The sequence below is a fragment of the Agelaius phoeniceus genome, chromosome 4, assembly GCF_051311805.1.
Source record: "Agelaius phoeniceus isolate bAgePho1 chromosome 4, bAgePho1.hap1, whole genome shotgun sequence".
Taxonomy (NCBI): domain Eukaryota; kingdom Metazoa; phylum Chordata; class Aves; order Passeriformes; family Icteridae; genus Agelaius; species Agelaius phoeniceus.
The window spans coordinates 51,214,303-51,238,017 of record NC_135268.1 but is presented as its reverse complement, the minus strand read 5'-3'; the positions used below and the strand labels follow the sequence as shown (position 1 = coordinate 51,238,017).

At 40.7% G+C, this 23,715-nt stretch overlaps 1 protein-coding gene across 15 annotated transcripts in view; it reads right to left on the bottom strand.

The window, feature by feature from the left end:
• Positions 1 to 130: 130 nt before the first annotated feature.
• APBB2 (amyloid beta precursor protein binding family B member 2) overlaps positions 131 to 23,715 on the bottom strand; it is a 164,814-nt gene continuing 141,229 nt past the window's right edge. For 12 of the 15 annotated variants that reach the window (XM_054633564.2, XM_054633563.2, XM_077177586.1 and 9 more), the window contains 6 exons: positions 8,293 to 8,407; positions 7,639 to 7,726; positions 6,455 to 6,538; positions 5,836 to 5,951; positions 4,886 to 5,065; positions 131 to 4,267 (listed from right to left, as the gene is read on the bottom strand). In XM_054633564.2, the coding sequence (XP_054489539.1) occupies positions 4,100 to 4,267; positions 4,886 to 5,065; positions 5,836 to 5,951; positions 6,455 to 6,538; positions 7,639 to 7,726; positions 8,293 to 8,407 (751 nt within the window). In that variant the 3' untranslated portion in view covers positions 131 to 4,099. Of the gene's footprint in view, positions 4,268 to 4,885; positions 5,066 to 5,835; positions 5,952 to 6,454; positions 6,539 to 7,638; positions 7,727 to 8,292; positions 8,408 to 16,412; positions 16,732 to 23,715 lie in introns of those variants that run through there. The other 3 variants (XM_054633565.2, XM_077177585.1, XM_077177589.1) reach the window with 2 other exon arrangements.

Sequence of the window (23,715 nt, the reverse complement as noted above, 5' to 3'; positions counted from 1 at the left end):
CTTTCCACATACAAAACTCCTCAGAGTACTGCTATTGCCTCTAAACCACCAGTATGTTCTTCCCTTCCCTCAAGCACCATTCTGAACAAAATAATTTTGCAGTTTCATGGAGCAGTAACAGTTGAGACAATCACTTTATGCAGCTAAATTTATTCCAGAACAGATTACATTTAAATATGGAGAAGTGGTCAACAGCAGGGAAAATTGTCCTTTTTGTTGTCAGTCATGTACTTTTATGTAAGACTGGGCTCTGCTAATAAACAGTGTTGTTTCCTTCTGTCTCACTGTTGTTAAATCAAACCTGCATGGGTTGATGGGACAGCACATGTGACAATGTGTTAATTAATGTGCCCAAGAAAGGAGGTAATGCTGAAATGCCATGCCCATACTGGCTCTTGAAATGACAATGTTCTCTTTTCCATGGGTGATGTACTAACACTTTTAGATTCCATGGTAAATGATCTATGAAATGCTTGATAAAATTAAGAAATGTAGAACCCTTAGTGACAGCCCTGGTGTGAGCTATTAGATACTCCACAATTTTTGTTCCTCTGCCACTGAAGGGCATAATATTTCTGTAGGTACAGGTGACTCTGCACAGGCAGTATATCACTAAACCTTGTTTCACTGTGAATGGATTCTGTGCTATTCCTATGCTATTTTTGTCATTCCCAGTTAACCACCCTGTAGGTGGCCTCCATAGCCTTGCATCTCCCACACCTCCTTGCTCCCCTGTAAATGAAACAGTAAGTGGCTTAAATAAAACCTACAGCCAGCACTACAGATTTCAAAAGAAAGGCTTTTATCCATTAGTCATTGACTGTGAATATAAATCTCCTTGCTTCTGCAAGGGGGTGTGTTAATGACATGACTGACTGACATGTGATACCTCTAACTTACTACTTGCATTGAAAAAAATTACGACATTAGCTTTGTTTTACATGATTCTTCTACAGACTTCAATAAAAATGTGACTATAAATAATTACAAAGCCTGCCTTTTTTTAGGCAACCTATAGTATACAGAGTGGAGAATGTTACAAGAGCACATCCAGTAAAGACAATACATCAACATAATAAAGCAGGATATTTCAGTAAAAATAGAATAAATAAAATAAAAATATTTTAAGCTGTATTTAACAGGTTAAGTTAGAATATGACATCAGACATACAAGGCATAGTGAACATGGCTGCCGGCCTACAGAATCACTAGGTATTATAAAAAATGCATAGATAACTGAAGGGTTGCTATAACATCAACTAGAACAATTGCAGTTGCTCAAAAACACACACACACCTCATACATACTTTTTTGGCCATGGTAAAAAGAGTGTCTGAATATATTGTGAAACAAAAGATAATAATAGGCTTTGCAATAGGCTCTGATTCTGCAAACACCTGGGTGTATATTAAATCTTTTGGAGAATTAGGAGCTCTACTGAAGCAAAAAGGCCACATATAGTCAAATCATCAAGCACACTACTTAAATATTTGCAAAATCAACAGCATTTTGTTAACAGACAAACCTCTTAAAACATACACTGGCGAGTGATGCACAGCTTTTCAAATACCCTTCTGTCTTCTCCTCAGCCCTGCCTGCAGTTGCATCCATTGCTAATGAAAGCTAACCAGATGTTCCTAGCCTTGACAACATGGATGTAGAAACTTTACACTGCTGTTTGCTAAGTGTTGGTTTAGTTAAAGAGAGTCTGGATCTCTCCTGGGGAGAATCACCACGGTGCATATGCAATGAAAAAATTCCATTATACTGTTTAAAATTAATTCATTGCTGTACAACAGTTGCCAATCTCAAATCACGGCGTTGTCAGCAGGAACTTTAAAAAGATACTGTCAAAGTATTTAATTTAAAATAAAATAAAATAAAATGTGAATCACTAGCACAAGGATGAACAAGGGAACTTTTAACTTCACAATCCTACCTAAGGGTACCTGTTAGCCACCACAGTTTGACAGCAGTCATCCCTGGAAATATTCAAGACCAGGTTGGATAGACAGCTTTGGTGAAAAGTGCCCTCTGATAGGGTTTGGAATGAGATGACCTTTGAGGTCTCTTCCAAACCAAACAGTTCTGTGATTCTGTGCTAGAAGTGAGTTTTACACTGCTCCTAGCAGGGTGACTGGGATCAGGACTGGGAACTACATAAGCTATATGCAAGCTGCCATCCCCATGCTTTGTGATCTGGCTCTGTGGTCAGTTCAGCCACAGGTGGGTTTGTTTGCACCCCCTCCCCTCCAGCCCTCCCCGTGCACTCAGCATAAGCAGCTTCTCCAGCTGTGCAGGCATAGAGGTGGTGCAAAGGAGGTGGCAAGAGTGTGAGCCTTGAGAGGGGAAAGAGCTGCTTCAGTGCCTGAGGTGCAGGATCGTGGTCATGGAGATCTGAGATCCTTAGAGGATCAGCTCTTCAGAGGGTATTGTAGAAAGCTAAATTTAATTACAATAGTTGCATAGCCAGCCTTCACCTGACACTTGCTCATACATCACACTGAGTTTGGTAATGATTTTCCTGCATTTTTCAGCACAGAAATTTCTTGAATCATCATTATTTCCCTGTTGTGTTCCTAAGTTACTTCGCCAGGTGTGGTCATTAATTTCTTCAAACAAGGAAATAAAAAAGAAAATAGTTTGTTTATAACAGTCTCTTGCATATTAAAAGAAAAGAGCTATTGTAACAAGAACTTTGCCAGTGCTCCTTTATCTCAAGATTTGCAGACTTGGGAGACAGTTACTAGCTATAAATGGAGGCAGAACATTTTTAACACTAGTTAAACATAATGTTCCAAAATCTGTACCAATCTGCAGGTTTAGACAGAAGATGACAAAGGAAGAGACTGAAGATGCAGGACTGCATTTCAAAATCAGCCTGAGGTACAATTTTGAGGGCAATGTTGGGCTGATTTTGAGGGTCTGCAGGTGTGTAAAGCAAATCAATCAGATGAAGTCTTTGGAGCAAAAGCAGTGAAATCCAATTGTACTACCTGAAACACTACCCTGTTAAAAAACAACTCTCTTCTTATTTTGTTACAAGAGCATTGAAAATAAATTTCAGGAAGTTTTGTAAATAACAAGAAATGTAATTGTTCTTCTTCTGGCATGCTAAGTATTCAGCAACAAACTCCAAGGGGAAGAGGGAATTATGCAACCAGACACTGAACTGAACATTTCATCAAACACTTGTATAGAAAAGGTATGGAATAGTTTAGTCTCTATAACAGTTGTAAGAGAATAAAATCACTAACTACTTCTTCTTATTCCTGATTGGTTTGAGCCCTCCATGAAACAAATTATTTTTGATGAATTAATGATAGATTTAGGAGAATAAATTTAATGGCCAGCAGTTGAATTTGTCTGTTTAAAGCTTAAAAGCTTCACTGGATCACCCTGCAACTCAATTACTGAAAACACTTCTGTATTTTTCATCATTGGTTTGGTTTTAAACAAAGTTCTTCTGTAAGACCATAATGTGTAACCAGAAGATGACAAAATGACACTACGATTCAAAAACATGTCAGGGAGATGTTAAAGTAGTTGCTAGACCAATGCTGACAAACAATTTAAAACTAACAGGTGCAGTTCGGTAAAAAATAAAACTGGGTATTTAATCTACAGTAATTCAATGGTAGCTAATACTTGATACATATTCCAGTGTTGAAAACAGAGCAAAGTGCTGTAGGATTTAAGATTGGTTTATGACAAATCCAGCTCAAGAAGGTGAAATTTTTAATTCAGGCATCATTCACTCCAAGGATTTTAGCACAAGTTCACTGGGAGGGACGTGGCCATATTCTCTTTTTTGTGTGAGTTTAGGTAATGTTCATGTGTTTACAATCAAACAGACCTTCCATTGCCCATGATGTAACTCACTGACAGCAAAAAAATTATTCATGCTTCTTTTCATATCAGGCGATGGTGGCAGGAAGGAGAGAACATGCTTGTGTAACATTGTTTCCATAGGGGGAAATTCTCTGAAGAGAAAGCATCAGCAACTGCAATGGAAGGGCAGACATGGTCCGTTCATTTGCCTCAGTGTGGCCACTGCAATCTTCAGTCACTTGGTGGGAGAACCTTCTCTGTGAAGCAGCTATGGCATCTCGGGGACCGGACGTTTCTGTTTCAAAGTGTCAATGAGGGACAAGACTCCTCTTTTCACGTTGGTTGTGACTCTCCTGGTCACCGAGTCTGCGGGCGGCGGGGGTGGCCGGACTTTCTGTGAAGGAGGTCTGGCTACCAAGCACTTCTGATACCGTAACTGCAACAGAGCAAAGCCACTCTGTAACCATTTCTGGAGCAAGTAACTTCACTGACCCTTTCAAATACACTTCTATATTTTCTCATTAGTCAAACATCTGCTTTGGCTGTGACAAAAAGTTCAGCTGAAGTTAATCGGAAATTAGTCTGTCAATGTTTGGGCAGAAACTGTCCATTAGCACACAACAAATATGGGTATAAATCATATAAATACCCATTTGAAAACTGAAAAGTAAGTCTTCTGGTTCAGTTACTCTTGAAAAAGGATTATTTTCTGGATTTCATAACATGAATCCAAGCAAAATGTTTTTTTGGCATTAGATAATTTGTGTAGTGAAAGACAAGATTTCTAATTTACATAGATGCTGCAGAGGTTAGGAGAGAAAATAATTAAGAGTAGGCATTAATAAAGAGTAAGGCATTGTTCACTAAGCTGGTGCTTCAAACATTAAAATGTTTGGAATTTAATTGATTAAATATATCATAATATTAATTCCTATTTCTATCTTTCTTTTCTCTGTCTTGAAATGAATATAATTACAAATTTGAAAAAGTGCTAATTTATGGAGGCAGCAAAAATCTAAAGTGCTATTAGATGCCTTTGAAGAAGGTTACTTACCATACAAGCAGCCTGAACAGCTTCTGATACATTGCCTGCGTTAGGTTCACACCAAAAAACATGGCACTCAAAGTGCTGGTTTCCTGTGTCCATAATGAAGGCGAAGGTGTGGATGTCCTTGCCTACTCCCATGAAGGACAGGAACCGCACACGACACTCCACCATGACCTCCTCTTCATTCTGCTCAGGAACCAAAGGTTGAGCATTACTACTGGATGCTCTGGGGAACTTTCAGGTTTGATTAAATGGGAGGACATCCTGATACATTATTGTAATTCCTTCTTATCTGTATGACCCAAGCATGCTCAGGCCTGGGCTGGATCTCCTCCTCTAAGCTGTCACTGAGGCTTTGAGCATCACCACAAAATTTAAAATGTTGTACACTTTGGAAGCTGCTTGTTTTGTGAAGAAACCAACAACATGGGTACACGGGTATAATGACTCCAAAATATGCTCCCCTATCACTGGTAAGTTATAGAGAAGTTGGTTTAATACCTCATCAAAAGACATATATACAATACAGCATTAGTAAGTCTCACTGTATTAAGCTCTATGGAAAATGCTCTACATTTTCTTCTGTAACACAGACTTTTATATTGCTCTTGGCTCCCATACCAAGAGTAAGGCAAATGCAGTTTGGAATTTAGGATTGCTACTACTTTGGGCTTAACCTACAACATATTACGCTCAAAATTCCTAGAAAGGAAAACACTGAATTTAATTATCCAATGAATATTTATGATAATTTATTTCTGAGAACATGCTTGGAATGCTAAATAAAACAGAAGCTGATATGAGCAGTAAGAGCCTCTGCAGATTCTGGAAAGAAATAAAATGCAAAATAAGCAAATGAATTTTAGTTTAAATTAACCCTACTAGCACTTCTGTGTTCCTGGATTTCAACACTCATATTATTTTAATTGTGTTTTAAACAACACAGTCTGCCTTACTCTTTCATTGATGACTGTGACAGTAGCATCAGCAACGTTCATGGTAACTGGCAACCAGTCATCTTTGCTAGAGGAAGCCATTAGACTTTCAATGGCACTGTTCAGAGTATCCATTCCTAAAAAAGAATAAAATGCAACACTGAAAAATAATATATATATATATATATAAAACAACAGATTTTTTTATCTTTACACAGCAGTATAGAAAACAGATTGTTTTGGATTCCTTATTAAAATTAATTTGATAATGGAAGAAGGTATTATGAAGTTGTATTTCTCCACCTGGAAGAGCAAAGCAGGTGCCTCTGGCTTACAAAAAACCAGGACAGCATCTTGTTTAGCTTTTGTATTGTTTCAGTTCTCTAGGGCCCTTCTCATTAGTAGCAGAGCTCGTATTCAGAAAAAGCTGTAGAAAGAAACTCTGTCTTCTTGGCAGCTCCTAAAATACCCTGTTTGCAAAACAAATGTTCATGTGATGCCCTGAATATTGGATGTCTTCATGCCTGATTGGTGTGACTGAAACAGAAGAGGTGCTACCCTCCAGAAGTCATGCACTGGCAGCTGATGAGCCATTAGAGTTTAAGCAAGGAACTTTGGAATTCACTTAAGTGTTACATACCCACAGGTTTTGCTACAGGTAGCATGCCCAGGTACTGGACGTGAAACTTCTGCACCAGTTCTGTCTTTGGTGTTGGGAAATCTACTGCATGGGAACAAAAGTCAATTTCTATTAATCAGCATTCACAGGAAAAAAAAAGCACTTTTATTTCATCAATAGCATAAAACTGTTTACTCATTAATTGTACTCTGAAGGTATTGCATTGATTTAAGGAAATTTTTATTCCTTCTAACAAGAACAAGCCTCAATAATTTCTAAAGCAATTTTTGGTCTATGCTAAGCATAGAATCACATTATAATGCTGGCATATTAAAACACAGAAAATATGGGTCTCTGAGATGTATAGACCTAAGTTTCACTACAACAACTATGTAAAATCTGTAATCTGCTTTAATACCATCCTTGCTAATATGTTAAACACAGTCTCCAAGTAATCAATACTACTGCCTGAACAGTACACATTACACAGACCATTGCACAAACTGGTTAACGGATTAGGAGCAAGATATTCAGTACAAACTGGTGGATCTAGAGGCATATAATTTGCTGTAAAGCTAATGCAAAGTATATTTGTTCTCCTGGAATAGTTTCAAAACAGCAGCTACTAAGATATGACAACAGCACACAAAGGCAACTTCCTTCTACCATGCAGTAAAGTCTGCAAAAGCTGGATGACATCCCACCACTTGCACCCTTGCCTCAGAAGTTGCTAAAATAGATGCTGAAACCTATGAGGAGTCTCCTATGGCACTTCTGAATCCAGTGAGTAACTGGAGTATATTCTGGTTTTAAGGAAGATTTGGCCAACTGGTGCAGTCTCAAGTCAGGAGGTATTTTGATTTGAGAAAGACAATATCCTGAGTAGCCACAAATAAGTACGACTGTGTTTGAAACACTTGAATTTCAAAATAAAAGAGGAAATGCACAAGTTGACATAACTGAGCAGGACTCCATAACTGTCACCATAACCTAGAAAAATACTTAAAGTAATACAGGAGCAGATTACAATCAGTCAGATACATTAATTATAGATTAATGATATAATAGATTATATTACAGATACATCAGGAATACACTCCTGACTTCTCCACCCAGCATGCTCCATTTTTGTCAAAATCTGCATCAGAAACAACACTTATCTAAACCAGGACCATCCTGAGGATACAAGCTGTAACACACAGTACCTTGCAGAGGAACATCAAGGGTGACATTTGTCCTGTCTTGCAAGGAGCTGCAAGCCATAGCTTTAGCATTTTTCCGTTCAGCCATAATCTGAAGAAGACAGTGATAATGAAGCATTTAAAAAAATATAGTACAGCAGCAACTACAATCTACTCCTTTTGCAACCCTATTTCTGAAATCTGAAATAAGTAAGAGGGTACATGACTAAGCAGGTTATTCTTTTTAAATAACAATTTTAACAGTTAATAATTTTAAGGTTAGCAACTGTTTTTCTGTGTCCTGCAGGATAATACCATTGAATAACACCATTCAAACAAGGTCTGATTTATTTATGGAGTTTAACATCATTGTTTATTACTAATTGAGCCTCTGTGTTCTTTTCCCATTTTGAACCTGCAGCTTCTTTATTATTCAGGAAAGCCTTTGGCCTCTATACACACTTGTCAAATCAAAGGCACATATCCTCCTCCTCTAATGTAAATGCCCAGTCTCCCATAATTCCCATGCATTTGCATCCTTTCCCTTACAAATTCTCTACACTCTTTCTTGTTGCCAGTTATATAAACAAAACTGGCACTGCAAACAACTGCTGATTACATGTATAAGGCTCAGGGACCTCTGAACAGACAAATGCAGCTGATTTTAAATCCACTTACCTTTGAGCAGATTTCGTGTAAACTTGTAGCAATGGCTTTTGCAGGTGTGTCACAGCGAAACACATGACATTTCAGAATTCTGGTGTCCTTGTCTCTTGCCACATAAGCAAAGTCTCTGTGTAAACAAGATAAATGGACACATTAGAAACATGGTAAACATTAAAATCAGTTGTATTTCCAAAACTGCAAGTCCTACTTCAGCTTAACAGGTGTATATCTCAGCTCTTAAGGTACAAAATACATACCTTCGACAAAGCAGGTCTACAAATGTAGTAAACTGCTTACCCATGAAACATGTATCTAATCTATATAATTCAAAACCTTAATCTATATAATTCAAAAGCTCATTATGGTTTCCTAACCATGCAACTTACTCAAGTTACAACCTGTAATTCCAAACGCAATTGTAAATAAACAGCAAAATTTACTCAAATATGTTACTGAAGAGGAAGCAGAGAGAGAATTACATATTAAGACAGAAACCATATGCAGCTCTTAACTACTAAAAAACCCCAAGAAACAGCATACAACACTCTAGTCAGAGAAAAAGCATATTTCAAAGGACTGTATAAAGTGTTTAAATTATGCAGATAGTAATTAGAGATCTGGTTGTAAAAGGGAGATGTGAACCTGCTGAGCTTTGCTCACACTAATTGCCCTAAATTTCTGACCTTATTTTTTCAAAAGTTAAATAAAGCTGGCCTACAAAAGGGATTTTTGCACTGTACTAGTCACCACAGCACAGTACAGCTTTCTAGCACGGATAAAGGAAGTGCCGTGACTAGGTTTATTTGTTCTCAGGCTGCTTAGGAGTTGGAGCTCTTCTGAGACAGTCCAAGTGATACAACTGAGCCAGGAAGAAGCCTGGCTTTGCCCAGCTGCCATCCTTGCTGTACCAGCCTCTCTTTGCTGGTCTTGCACCTCTGCTTTTTCATGTCCTCCAAGCAACCACAGCTCATTCCTAATTTGTGACCCTCTTGCTACCTTCAGATTTCTCTGGACTTTGCTCCAGTCTCTTATGCCTGAAGTCTCTTTTCAGTGTCTTTCTGTTTTACACATAAATAATTACCAGCAAAGCTCTCAGTGGTGAAGAGATAGGAGGGATATTCCTAAGCCACAGACCTAGTATAAACTAAAGTATTTCTGTATATAAAAGTCTGTAAATATTCTGAGCAGGGTTTAATGTAGCAGGGATGGCCAATTTTAAAATTCATTTTAAATGCTCCATGAATTGAAGAATTTTACACTGAAGCTATCCAGGGAGAATCAGAGACTGTGGCAAATGGATTGCTGCCCTTCCTGCTCTGTACAAGACACAGACTCTGTCCTGCAGTTAACTACTGTGCCTGTACCTAACTGAATGGCAGATTTTGCTCTTTGTGAGCCCTTGCAATATAAGGGCTGCTCAGTAATAGGTACAGGTGGTTGCTCCATCTAAGTGCTTTGCAACCTGAAGCCTGATGAATAATATTTAAAAAAACCCCAAGCCACACAAAACTGTCAGAGCATGAGATCTGAAAGCAATTCCATATGACAGAACCAAGCAGAAACACAGTGGAGCTGGGGGCCCCTCTCTATCCCCTGCATGCCAGCCTGCAGTGGTGGCACACATCAGGGCACAGGAGGCAGTGGGGCAGCACATTTCCCCTGAGCCCTTCCTGCATGGAGAATGGGCTGCACTGGCTGTCTCTGGCTGCAGCACTGCCCTGGCAGCACGTGAGACACAGGAATCCTTTGGGACAGCTTTATCCAACTGATGGTGACCTGCAGGAAAAATCACACAGCAATAACCCAGGAAGGTGCTGTCTATTACAGAAGATGCCCCAAGGCTTCCTCCCCAAGTCCCTTGGCCACAAGAGCTTTTTGCATGTTGTTCCTTTTTTCTGCACTGCAAGATGCTGAATTTCAGCTGGAATCTTGCTCCTGGAAAAAGACTGGTGCTTTTGGCTCATCTGAACATGTGCCAAGCCTTGCTTTAGAATGGTTTCCTCCTCACTTAACTCATCAAAAGCAGCCTGGAGACTCCTAGCTGGACTCCAGGAGAAGAGGGTATGGATCACCTGCAGCCTATGAAAAACTTGTGGCTAAGGGAAAAAGCATCAAACAAGGTGCCATATAAAAACCCTCTGGGACTGGTGGTGGGTGTTGGGAAGGAGCTGCCAGGACCTGGCCCACACCTCAGTGCTGCATGCAAGGCTTGTGTCCTGCCCCTCCAGCACCTGGTCCTGCAGCCCCTGTAAATATTTCTGCTTGTGATGGTATGCAGTCATAAACAAGGCTGTGTAACACAATTACAGAAGAAAATGAAACACCAGCCAGTAGAGCAGTTTCAAGTACTGGGAGCTAATAAAACCCTGGTGGTGGTGTTGCAGCCTCACACACCTGAGTTTGACTTTAAGTAGCTGAACAGCTTGAACAAAGTAAACCAGCTAATCACACTCATGGATTGTGAATACACATAGAGCTTTAGATGATCAGGGCCTGCATCTACTGAGACAAAGTATGAAATGTGAATTCTTCTAAACCTGTGGTACCACATCACACTCAACCCTGCCAGCACCATCTGTTTTCCAATCATCAATCAAAATTAGCACACAAACCATCCTTCCCCCTCGTGGCAGTGCACAGACAGTACCACTGATGCCATGAATTCATGGAAGTCACCCAGATGCTTGCACAAGTGGCCCTACATGGCAGCCCAGCAGCCAAGACCTGGAGATGGGCACTGGCTGGTGGCAGCTGGCTCCTCCACTGCCAGCAGGAGCCTTGCTTCAGGCATTTCTAGGCACCCAGAGAGCAGAGCTCCATGGTTTGGCTTGGAGAAGAAAGGCATGGCTTTCTGAGGATTTCAGAGCATCTGCTTCCTACAGCAACAATAAAACTTAGGAAAAGTTTTGTGTTTCCCTACATTGGACCACAATGGAACAGCTCCTTTTTTGTCCAAAGCCTTGAATCCCAAGTAAGGCAGAAGACCAGTCTCTGATTCTTCCTCCACTTCAGATCCCTTCTGGGTTGCTTCATCTATAAACCTTCATTTGACTGCAGCTCACTTGAAGCTGATTAACATTTAAGTGAGATTTATGTGCAACAGGCCCCTGGGATAATGAAGTGCTGAGCAACGTGTTTGCAATAGAAATTTATGGAAAAGGGCAAATGCCTCCTCTCTTACCACTCCCCTATCTTTGCATTCTGCTAGGAAAACAAGGAAAAAAAAGAAATGAAAAAGCCATTACAAAGCCCACAGCTGGTCAGAGAGCCAGCACAGGTTAACATCACATCTCCTTCAGCTGGATGAGTCTCTGTCTCCAAAGGGGTGTGCACATGAAATCAGTGGGATCTGAATGGTAGCTCCTAGTAAAATTTCATTCCATGTCAGTGGGGAGAGCAGCAAGGTGTTTAGTGGGAGAATGATGTTGCAAACAAAGCCATATACTCTCAAAATTTTATAACAGAAGTGCAACACTTCAATTGATACAGGATTATAAAGAAGTGCTGCATAGAAGGTAATTCAAATTTTTTAAAATATAATTTGCACACTACATCATCCACTAATAACTTTCCAGTTAAAGGAACTGTATATAAATCAGTAATCTGGACAAAAGCTAGAAAAACAAAAAAGTAGATAAGAATTACTTTGTGCAAGACTGGGTAAGACTGGTTCTGCTGAACAGTTAAAATTTTGTAGTAATTTATTTTGAAAGAATACAGAAATAGAGAAAGACATTTTAAAAAGCAATTTTGAGAGTTGAAAAGACAATGCAAGGTGCTAAGTAGAAGGGAATTAAATCTCTATTTGCTCTTTTACTCTCTTTAATTGGCAAATGGCTACAGTCATTGACTAAACCTTAGATAATCATACCTATTTAACACCTGGCTAAGCATCACTTAGCTGCTCAACCTTGGATGAATATAATCACATTAAAAGCAATTTATGCTAATGCTGTCCTGTTTGAGTAGCAGCTATAACCATTTGCCACTATTAGGCTAAACTCCTAGGAGGCATCCCAATTAAGCACAGCCTAGAAGAGTAGCACATCCTCCATTACCTTCTCACATGAAACTCATTTCTTCAAAAGACTGTAGAGGAATGTAGAATTGCATTAATCCTTTTGGTTAAAAACCTCTAACATTCTAGCCTTAAAGTATGAAATACAATTTTTTACTCTTCTCAATAAAATTGAATTGCTGCTATTTTAAAACACCTACATTAAAATGAGACACATGCAGGAAAATGTACATTTCCTTCCAGATTTATGTATTACATATTGTAACAAGAATCATTGAACCACAAAATTATATTCTCTGGGTTTGTCTTAAAATTGATTGAAATTCATCCAGAACAGCCTAGAGGAGGTGATTTCTCTGTACTGGTGTACAGACTTCTGTGACTGCAGGTCAGGGAACAGATTCCCCAGGCTGTGGAGAAATCATCTCCTGAGCCTGTAACTTCCAGGCTTCACTTTGCTTTCCTGCAAACAGCTCACCAGGGACTATGAAAGCAGGAAACACAAAAGGGAGAGCAGGCACCTCTATTGCAGAGCAGGGTCAGAGGCACCTGGCAGGGGCTGCCATTCCCTGTCAAGGCTTGAATGTCCATGGGAGCAGAGGAGGAGAAAAGCAAGAGAAGGGAGAGGAGGCAGGTGATAAAAGCAAGTAAATATAATGCCATCAAGACCATCTTCAGGTGGGTTTTTCCATGACACAAATATTCTAGTATCATAAATGGCTGAGATGATGAGGTGCAAGAAACCCTGCAGTAATATGTATGTTAGAAATTACAGATCCTCTGCATTAACATTTCAAGCTTTTTATCCAGGCTTCTTGTTCACATAGGAGAAAGGAGAATGGCTTATGACTGAAATAATGTTTGTGACTTGTCTTTTTATTATGGTCCCACCAAGGAACTTGCAAAGTTAGGGAGAAAAAATCCAAAGGTAAGAAAATTATAATTAGATGAAACAAGTAGCATTCACAAACACTGCAAAATATGTTTGCAAAAGATTTACTGAGGACCTTTCAGCTACCAGACAGATACCAAGTGAAACCACTGCTTCCCTTCCACCTGTTCCAAATGAAAGTCATGGCCCCTTCTCCAGGTGAATATACAGCCAACACTGTGGAATCAAATCCTGGAGGAGGAAGAAAAATAACTATTCCCAAGAGTCTTCTCCTTCCCATTTCTGTTAGACAGTAGCCACATGTACTCTTCTCCCCTCAGTGATGAGAGCTGGAAGTGATGTGGGGGAGAAAGAATTTTCCCTGTGTTTCTGACAGTTGCTGGAAATCCTAAACACACATTAAAACCTCTTTTTCTTCACTCCAAGTGCTTCACCTCACAGCTCCTCCACCTCTTCAGCTACTCTCCAGCTACAGCACACTTGGCCACCATGACATTACCCTGGTGATGAATTTTGGATCCAAGCAGTTAAAATGCCCTCCCCAAGAAGAGGGAGGGAGACTTTTGGGATGCTTTTCTTATTTTAGTTTTTACACAATTTGAAAATGGATTTCAAAACATCAGTTCTGCATTTTAATAAATTCTCCTCAAATGGTCTGGCATTCACAGAGTGTAGCTTGTTTTTCTAATTCAAGCATAAAGTTTGTAGGGCAAATTATCCCCTGCTGAAAGGCTGCTTGCCTCGTTCCTTGATAATGTCACTTGCTAACTCTGAAGGAGGAGCTATGGCTACTTTGTGTGATTCTCAGAGGCTTTAATCTGGCAGCTCTAAAACTCACAGCTGCAGGGTTTTCTTTGATGTCTTATCATTGCCACAGTTCTGTGTGCTTCCAAAATTTGTTCAAACCCTCTCAGAGCTGATAGGGCTGATACGCAGCTCAGCCCTTCAGAGCCCAGCACTTCCAAGCCTGAAGCATTTGCACGACTTTCACTCCAATTTCCTTCCTGCAGCCTGATGCTTGGGCAGCTGCAAAAGCTGGTCCCAGATGGGCTTTCAGGGTCTCAGTGCTGCCTGCCACCTCCTCCTGTGCCCAGGGGACAGGAGCCCTGCCATCCTCACTAGCATGCAAGGTGGCTCTGAGATGTTACAAAGCATTTCCCTCCCTACACCAAGGGTTTTATTCTATTCCTGCAAAGGGCCACAGGTTTGCATCAGCTGGAGTCATGGCAAAGTGCAATTCTCCAGATCCATGAGCTCTGTTAGCACAGAGACAACAGTACAGATTGTACAGCTTAAATCTATGTCCCATGTTGGTCCTCCTTCCCAGGCTCACAATCTCATGGCCAAAGCACCACCATCATGGCAAGGAGGACAGTCTGTCCCATGTGCCATGGTCACCACCAAGGGGGTGCCCTGGGAGCTGATCTCCTGCAGGGCTGGCAGCCCAAGGAGCCATACAGACACCAGTGTGTCACAGGCAGCTGGGGCCTGGGGCCAGACAGGGATTGCTGCTGCTCACCCACTGCCAGACAGGCATGGCAGACTCAAAAGTCAATCAGAGGCTCAGAGCTCTGCTTGTTTTATAGATGGATTGAACAAAGACAGAACTTCTGGGACAGATCGTATGAAAAATCACTGACCACTGACTTGGTCAACACAGATTTTTCAGGGTGTTGTGTTGGTATTTTCCTTAACTACTTCACAATAATTTTGAAATGTGCATGGGCAGGAGGGTGCCTTCCTACCCTTGTGCAGCAGTTTTCAAAGAAAAGGCACAGAAATGAGGTAGTTTGTCAAGGCCATTCTAGTTGCTGCTTTGCCCTGGAAGCATTGTAAAGTGGTGCTTTAACTCCTCACGATGGCCAGCATGATGAATCCTGAATTCCCTCTAAGTAAATGAATGTGTTATTATGCCTGTGAACCTCTGAACAGGCTCTTTGCAGCAGATCCTGTAAATCTGACTTTGACAAATTAGTATTTAGATATTTTTGACAATGCTTCTGTCTTCCAGGTCTAATTGGAAGACATGGGCTTTTGTTTAAAAGGAATATTTAAAGATTTAATGAAGAGATACATCAAGTTGAGATGCTCAAAGCTCTATAACAGATTTAACTGAAGACAGAAGACTACAGCAGAATAGTTAATTTCTCCAGTGTGATTTGTTTTATAAGCAAGGCTTCCTAGCTTTCCTTTGTTCTTTATTATTCAGACAGAGAACACAGCAGTTGTGCACAGACACTACACACCAATCTGCTTGAAGCACACTTTTGCCAGTGCTAGGCTGGAAGGATCACTGCTCTCCACATGCATGAAACCTACATTAGACTGCAAAGCCATAATCAAGAAAGTTCAAATATTTCCCTAGGCCAACACTGCCTGAAGAATTGATTAAAAAAAGTCAGGTCTGGAAACCATTCTCATTATATTCCACAAAGCAAACATGAGAAATGGTCTGCATCTCTAAACCACATTCCTTCCACCCAGTCCCACTTTCAAGATTTTGCAATTTAGAAGAGCAAACAAACCCCAAATCTCATCTGAGGGATGCAATTCTATTGCTAAGAGCCTTTGGAGTGGCTGCAGCCCTTGTGCTGCAAAGCACCTGACTACAATGCCTTAGTGTCTGTGCTGCCATGAAACAGGAAGCATTGTGGAGAATTCCAAACGATCCCTTTGTACATCCAAACAAATCAAACCCACTGGGGACAACTTTTCTTCTAACTTAAAATACAGGCAAGCAACCCAGACAGACTGGAAACAAATACCAAAGAAAATAGAAAATAAACAGTAGAAAATAAACATTTACTTTTTCAAATCTTGCTAAACTTTGCTCTGAAATCCCCTGCTCTCAGGATCATGTTTTTTCAATTTTTTAAATAAAAGCTGAGGTTTTAACACTGTCTTGCATTTCACATTCCAGAAAACATCATAATCTGAATTTAATCCCAGGACCAGAAGCAAATACTAAAACCCATTGCACTGCATGATTTTAAACTGTTCTATTATTAGAGGGTTTGGGGCCTGAGGAAAAAAAATAAACCCAAAACAACCAACAGCCAGTATCAATTGGACAATTCTGTTAACAGCAAATTGAAAAGGTGACAGATATGAATTTACTCACTTCAGTTGAGCTTCTGTTCGCTGATACAAGAAACCAATACAACATTTTTCAGTGCACGCCAGAAGGATAAACACAAAAATAGAAAAATGAAAATAATTTACCTCTCTCTGAATCCAGGGAAGCATGAAGAAACAGAAAGAGCAAGTTAGAAAGCACTCAAGCAGACAGAGCTCCAGCATATGATAAGAGAGGGTAGCTGAAAAGTGCTGCACGTGTAACATACACTGTTTGTTTGTAGCACAGCATTTGTGAGCATACGGCCACTATTTCCTCTCTACCCTTTTTTTCATTGAATCCTGTTGCTCTGAAGTTTGTATTGTAAACATGCAATGAAGCCAACAGGCATCAGCTGAATTCAGCAAGGCAGTGCAGACATATCAACGGTGGGAGGTAATAAAGCTTAAAATACCACACAGAAGTCTGGGAAGTAGTATGCAGAAAGTATAAATAGACACAGAAAGTGCATGAACCTTCCTTCTTCCAAAATAACACCTTCTACAGCAGACACTGACAAAAGAAACAAGAATAATTCTTTAGGTGGTGCAAAACCTTACACTGTTTAAACTCAAAGAGTAGAAAGCAGGTTGTGCAAACTTTACATTGTTTAAACTCAAAGAGAAGAAAGATTGTCATCAGTTTTTTTAAATGTCTCTTCCAAATGCTCATGTCCCAAGGTCACCTGGGGTACTCTGAAAGTTGCACCCTGAAGAAGTGACAGCTTGGGGAACAACCTTCCACGAGCACTGAACTGAAGCCAGGATGTATAAAAACACCACACACCTTCATTTCTAAAACACTTCAGCAACCACTAACTTTGGTGTGACTTAACCAACATCCCTTTGAGAAGGCAGACAGGAGAGGCAAAAGCTTCCCTGGCTGGTGGCTGCCCTTCTGCCCCCAGAGCTGCTCTGCCTGCCTCCTGAAGGCTGGAGGAGGCTCCGGGCAGGTGCTGGCACCTCCCACAGCCTGCAGCCCTCCAGGTCATGGCAGCCACCAGGAAACCCTGCCAGGGACACGGGTTGTGCTTCTGGAGCTTGTCCTGGGAGGAAGGCTCAGCTCCCTTGTGACCATGGTCACAAGGGTTTTCAGGATGAAGAAGAGACGAGAATGTTGACTCCATGATCAGAAGGCTTGATTTATTATTTTATGATATATGTTACATTAAGACTATACTAAAAAGCAATAGAAAGGAAAAGGTTTCTTCAGCAGCTAGCTAAGCTAAGAATAGACAAGAATGAATAACAAAGATCTGTGTCTCAGACATAGAGCAAGAGCCAGCTCTGCCATGAGTGGTCAGCAAATCCAAACATCCACAGGAGACCAAACACAGGTCTACCTGTTGCATTCCACAGCAGCAGATAACCATTGTTTACTTTTGGTTGCTGAAACTGCAGCTTCTCACAAGGAAAAATCCTAAGAAAGGATTTTTCATGCAAGATGTCTGCAACACTCCCTGGGATATTACCACAAAGGGCTGGCTGGGCTGGGGGAGGACGTGGGCTGCTGCCTGATTCTGTGCACCTCTCCCTGAACACTGGACATCACCCTATGCAAGGCACAGTGTCTCTACAGGGAAAATGGCCATTCTCAGGAGAGCTACTTAGTCCTGCTCTCCCACTCCTGCCTCCTGCATGCACCTCACAACTTCCCTTTTCTAAGAAGGGCTTATCTCTAGTCAGCATCACAGCATGGTTCATGCATTGTGTGCAAAAATGTGGGACCCTACATCATTCCAGCTTGTAACTGACTCTTGGGGAAAAAAAGAGAAAAAAAGAAAAAGAAGTGGAGTAGAAAAATCATCATGTAGCAAGTAATAAGGCTAGGATTAAAGTCAGATCACACTAAAGGGAAGGGATCCAATTCCCATTAGGCATCTCATGTCAATAAGCTTGCAGCAATTGATCTGTTGCTTAGAAATGGCTTAGTGAATAGATCTGGAATAAACAGTAGTTTTCTAAGGCAGGTTTTAGCTAAACATGCATATGGTTCCCTAATTCATCTGTCCAAAATGGATGTGTATGCATGCAACTAGAGATTTAATTTTTTTCTCATGTGGAGATGAAACCTCTCCTGTTGCACTTTGTACCCACTGTCCCTTGCAATAATCTCCATGTGGCTCCTTGTGACCAACAGGAATTCACTGCAACCACCTCTCCATGGACATGTCAGAGCTCCATCACAGGAGGTTTCACTTGACAGGGTGCTAGACTATTTAATTTAGGCTCCCCTTCCCATAAATGGCTGGATCAGATGGTCTTTTCACATTCCTTCCGATCTGGGTTGTTCTATGGTTCTATAAAAGTAGCCAAGTTGGAAAAAATATCTGTATTTACAAATGTAATGGACTTTCCCAGAAATTTTACAACAGAAGCATGAAACTTAGCTTTGTTGTAAAGAAGAAACACATGGTGCCCTGCTCCACTCCTGTCACACACTGACCTGGGAGTTTCCCCTTTTCAATATCCAGGGGTGACCAGTGTGGATCTCCCCAGCCAAAACCCCACTCACTCCTTTGCTTCAGCTCTTTTCTGCTGGGCTTTGCAGAATCAGCAAGCACTTCAACTATTGCTAACATTTTCTAAAACAAAGGGTTAAAATCTCAACATTGCAAATATTGGAAGTTTTTCAAATCTAAACACCATTAATACTATATGCCAGTGTCAATATGAAAATCAGAATCAAAAAAGTAGTATCACTTTCACTTTCTGAGAAAACAGTGCTTCTAGGTAGTATGAGAAGTAAGCATTTATGATTTTCTTTGTCCATGAATCACTGACTTTATATGAAGTAGACAAACAGAGAATTCCATCTCTCAGAAAAAGCATTATACTGGAGGAACTGTCCTGTAACTTAGACACAACATACTGAGGGGAGGGCAGGAAAAGGAATGCCTTAGAGACAAAACATGACCTGCTGGAGCAAACTCTGAAAGGGACATCTGTTAATTCCCCAATTGTTATGCAAGATACAACTGGACAGAACAATCACCACTGCAGCTGCCAGCCCAGAGAAAAGAGCACTGAAGGAAATTCAGGAAGGTGAGAGAAAAACAAGCAGCTGAGCTGCTGGACTTCCTCAGGCTTGGAGAAATGAGTGGGGCTCTGGCTGCCATGGCATGCATATGAATCAGGGGAGGCTACCTCCTGCTTCTAACCAGTTAATTACAGCTTTGCAATTAAGCCAACAACTTATTGTAGAGTGCCTTGTAATTCATTAATCATTTTCATACAAAAGACTATTTGCCTGTATTCTCTTTACATTCTAGTAGCTCAAATATGGTTGAATAATTTACCTTTAAACTTAAATAAGCAAATTTTTAAAAAACCACCCAAAGGCTAAAAAGTAGATACAGAAAGTTTCAGTTCAAGGGGCAGATTTTCTTGATTGCTCCAAGTGCCAGAAATGCTGCAAGAGCAGCTGCACAAGTGTTTCTGTTTGGTGCCCTATATATCCCTTTCCAAGCTGACTGAGGTAAAACGGGTCAAGCCAGAGCCTGCCAATAACCTGGGAAGACAATCCCCAAAAATTGTGTCAGGGCTGCTACACAGGATTTGAGATTCATTTCTGAGGGGAAAAGGCCAAGACCAAGAAGAACAGCCCATGACCTTCCATCCTGCAGAGGTGTGAGAAAGGAGCAACCCCTGAGAGGACACTGCCTTCCAGGGAAGGTGCTAACAGTCTCTTCCTCCCCATCACTTCTGCCAGGCTCATTATTCCAGGTAGTTTTCTGATTAGTGCCTTTAGGGACAGAGCATTGCAGGAAGGGCACCTGCCAACCCTGATCCCTGCTTTTCTCCAGAGTCCCCAAGCCCAGGGATGCAGTGGAGGCAGCAGACTTGTAGAGTGCTGTAACTGATGGGGCACTGCTTGAGTCCAAGACCATTCCTTGTTTCAGTGCTAGGATTTGTACATCAGTGAGTGATGCAAGTCCTGGGGCCTGACACTGATGTGCAATGCCCACCCCACAAGCAGCAGAGTGATGGAGATTTCACTGAGAGGTGAATGAACACCCTTTGACATGGTGCTCATGAGGTGCTCATCTGCACTTCTGCCTGCAAGTTTGGGCTCACCAATCCATGGAGGGTGACAAAATGGAGTGAGCCCAGCTCAGGGCAACCAAGGCTGTAGGAGCCATGCTCGTTTAGCTTGGAGATGAGGTGGGCTTGTTTAGCCTGGGGACAAGGAAATGGGATAGAATCTAATTAATGTGTCCCACTTGCTCATGGGAGGGTTTAAAGAATAGAGCAAACCCAAGTCTCTTCGCCAAGTGAGTGGGTAAACCCAGAGATCTAAGAGGCCTCTAAGAGGCTGTGCACTCTGCTCTTGGAGCCTTATAAATATCAACCTGAAGGGGCTCTGAGGTAATCCTGAACCCTGCCCAAGTGTGGGCAGGAGGCTGGTCTGGCTGACCTGCTGCAGTCTGTTCCAAGGCAACATTTTCCCCTGGCTCTGTAACAGAAGCACCTGCAAGCACAGATCTGAGATGTCTGTGCTGATGGACATGATGATGCTGTGTTCTGCAGAGACCAACCTAAGGGACTGTCTCAGCAGGGAAGAAGGAAGCTGGCAGGGATGAAACCACATGCCCAAGAGCCTCAGCAGCTCAGGTGCCCCACACATCCAACCCTGTGGCAGGGACAGCAGGAGCAGTCCTGGGCTCCAAATACTCCACAGCTGCTACTGTTGTGTCTTCTGCTTCAACAAGGGCGACTGTAAGACTACAATGGGATGGAGAGCAAATCACACCAAAACACCTGAGAGGTTTTGGTTTTGTCACCTCCAAAAAGGTATTTAAGGGTCAAGGTGATGTTCTCATGCTTGGATGATGTTTTAGTGTGGCACTGCACTGCACATAAGTCTGGAAAATGTTAGGAGTTTAATCCCCTGTACCTGGCAGAGGTCTGCAGCCCAAGCATTTGTGACTGATGCATTCAGCTAACTTGTAAAGACAGGTTAACACTCCACACCTCTTCATTCCTGTAGCTTCCCCTGGAGTCTGGCATACTGCAACTTCCTCAGCTGTCTTTTTTAAGCAGATCAGGGAAAAAAAAAAAGGGCTGCCACTGCCATGTATTAACTATACCATAATGAGCTACAAAAGCCTGCCCTGAAACTTCCATGGTCCTTCAACATTTTCATATGGGATTACACAGACCAGCAGCAGCCCTGACCATCTCTCTTCCTAACAGATAACAACCAGTTGAAATTCCTTTGCTGTCAATTACCATACAGTTTTAATGGAGTAAAACATATTTAACTTGATTAAAAATTACAGTCCATTGCATGAGCCTTTCATCTTTATTTACAGTTACAAGTATTTGCCTGAGCACATCCTCTGAGGCACAGAAGAGGTCCTATTCTGGTTCTCTAAATTGTAATTACAAAGTCTAGGAGCACTTAATGCAACAAAATCCCTATGTAAAATGTAGTCATACCTCAACAACACAACATGAAAAAATAAAGGAAACAACCTTAATTTCTGTGCATTTGAAAGCCTCCTGGTGCTTAGAGAATGATTATGTCTTTCACTTTTGTATGCCATGAGAAAAATAGTTTCTTTTAATGAAAGGAAAATAGCCGTGGTTTGTGATTTTTCTAAGACTTTGGTACAGTTTTTTGTTTATTTTGTTTTGTTTGTTTGTGTATGGGTTTTTGCTTTTTGTTTTAGTTTGTTTGTTATTTGGTTTTGGTTGTCTTTTTTTTAAGTAGTCCTTAAGCCTTTTGTCTCCCAACAAGTATGGAAATTGCAGACTATTCCAGCAGACTGGTCTTGAGTTTCTGGGTCCCTGCCATCACCAGGATGGAGACTGAGTAGAATTACAAGTAATGCTTTCTGCATGAATCCCCTGTTATTGTGGGCCAGATTGTGCCATCAATTTTTAAGCAATTCTCCACTGGTAGCAAAGAAGAGCTCTGCTTAAAAATTGATGGCTTGATCTGGCATTCTGTTGCTAATTATATATTATGAAGCCTACTATAACCTAATCAGATTCTATTTTTAAAATAAAAAAAAATAGGCACCCTGACAAATCCACTTTTTCTAAAGACTAAATTTTACTCTTGAAACCAGAAGAGTTTATTTTTCAGTACAAACTTTCTGAATCAGTAAGCTTTTGTTATTTTGTCAGGTATCAATGTGACATCTAGCTATGAAACTATGAAAGTTTCATAGTTTGGTATCTGACAGCCAGGCTTGGTTCCTTGTTATTCTTAAGTCCTCTCTATGAATAAGCAACCTCAGGTCATTTTGCCATTCCTTCAGGGTTTCCCTCATCTGCACACATTCAGTGACTGAAAACCTGAGATTAAAGAGTGGGTGCACTTAGAGCACCCTGGAGCACATGGCCAACCCAGGTGCCTCCTCTCCTGATGTAAACCAGAGACATCTTCCATAATACACTGCAGATCATTTCCCTCTCATGAGGACATGTTGGCTTCTTAGGGAAAACAAACACATTTCTGGAAGCACAAGAAGAATGTCAAACAGCAGGCCACCTTTCTCCCAGATCACTGGAGCACCATAGATCACCAATAAAAGTTCTGGGACATGCCAGTTATTTTCTAATAGGTGGAAATGAAACAGAACACTTTTTACTGACTTGATATCCCTGATTTTTATAACTTTTAAATTTCAGAGCTGACCTATATTAACTTGATCAAGAGAATAAGGCTATCACAGCAAATTTAAGCTTGACAGTGCAGTTGAATCAATACTAGCACTCTAATATCAACCCTACAGAACTTTGTCCACTGTAACAGTTTTACTTCATGGTATGAAATACAGGAAACTGTGAATGATGAATCAGAAAGCCTTGCTGAATTCCCAACAGACTGCAACAATACAAGAAATACCACAGACCTTCAATACACACCTTGATTATCTAAAATACGAATTCAAATGGTTTGTTCTCCATCTACAACTGACCTATGTTTAAAATTTTTTCATAGAAAGGGTTTATGTATATACACCCACTTGTTGTAAAAGGGAAAACTAACCAGTACTTAAAAAAAGAAAAATTAAAACTAAAGAAAACCAACCAAACAAAAAACTCCCCCCCCCAAAAAAAACAAAAACAAAAAAAAAACCAAAAAACCAACCAAACAAAAAACTTAAAAAAATATAACTAGTATTACATAAGAAAACCCCACTATCTTTCCTTTTCTCTCTTTTAAATTCTTATGAAAACAAATAGGTCACTTTTTACTGAGAAATGCTCCAGGGCTAAATAATGTTCTTTTCCTCACTCACAAGTTGTTATAATTACATTAACCACAAAGCAACAGCTACAAGGACGTAATTAAAGCCATAGTTTTAAAAGATGAAACAGATCATGTAGTCCCCTCATAGACTCAGCTATCCTTTAAGAAAGCAAAAATTACTGCACAGAACAGGGAGAGCAATGA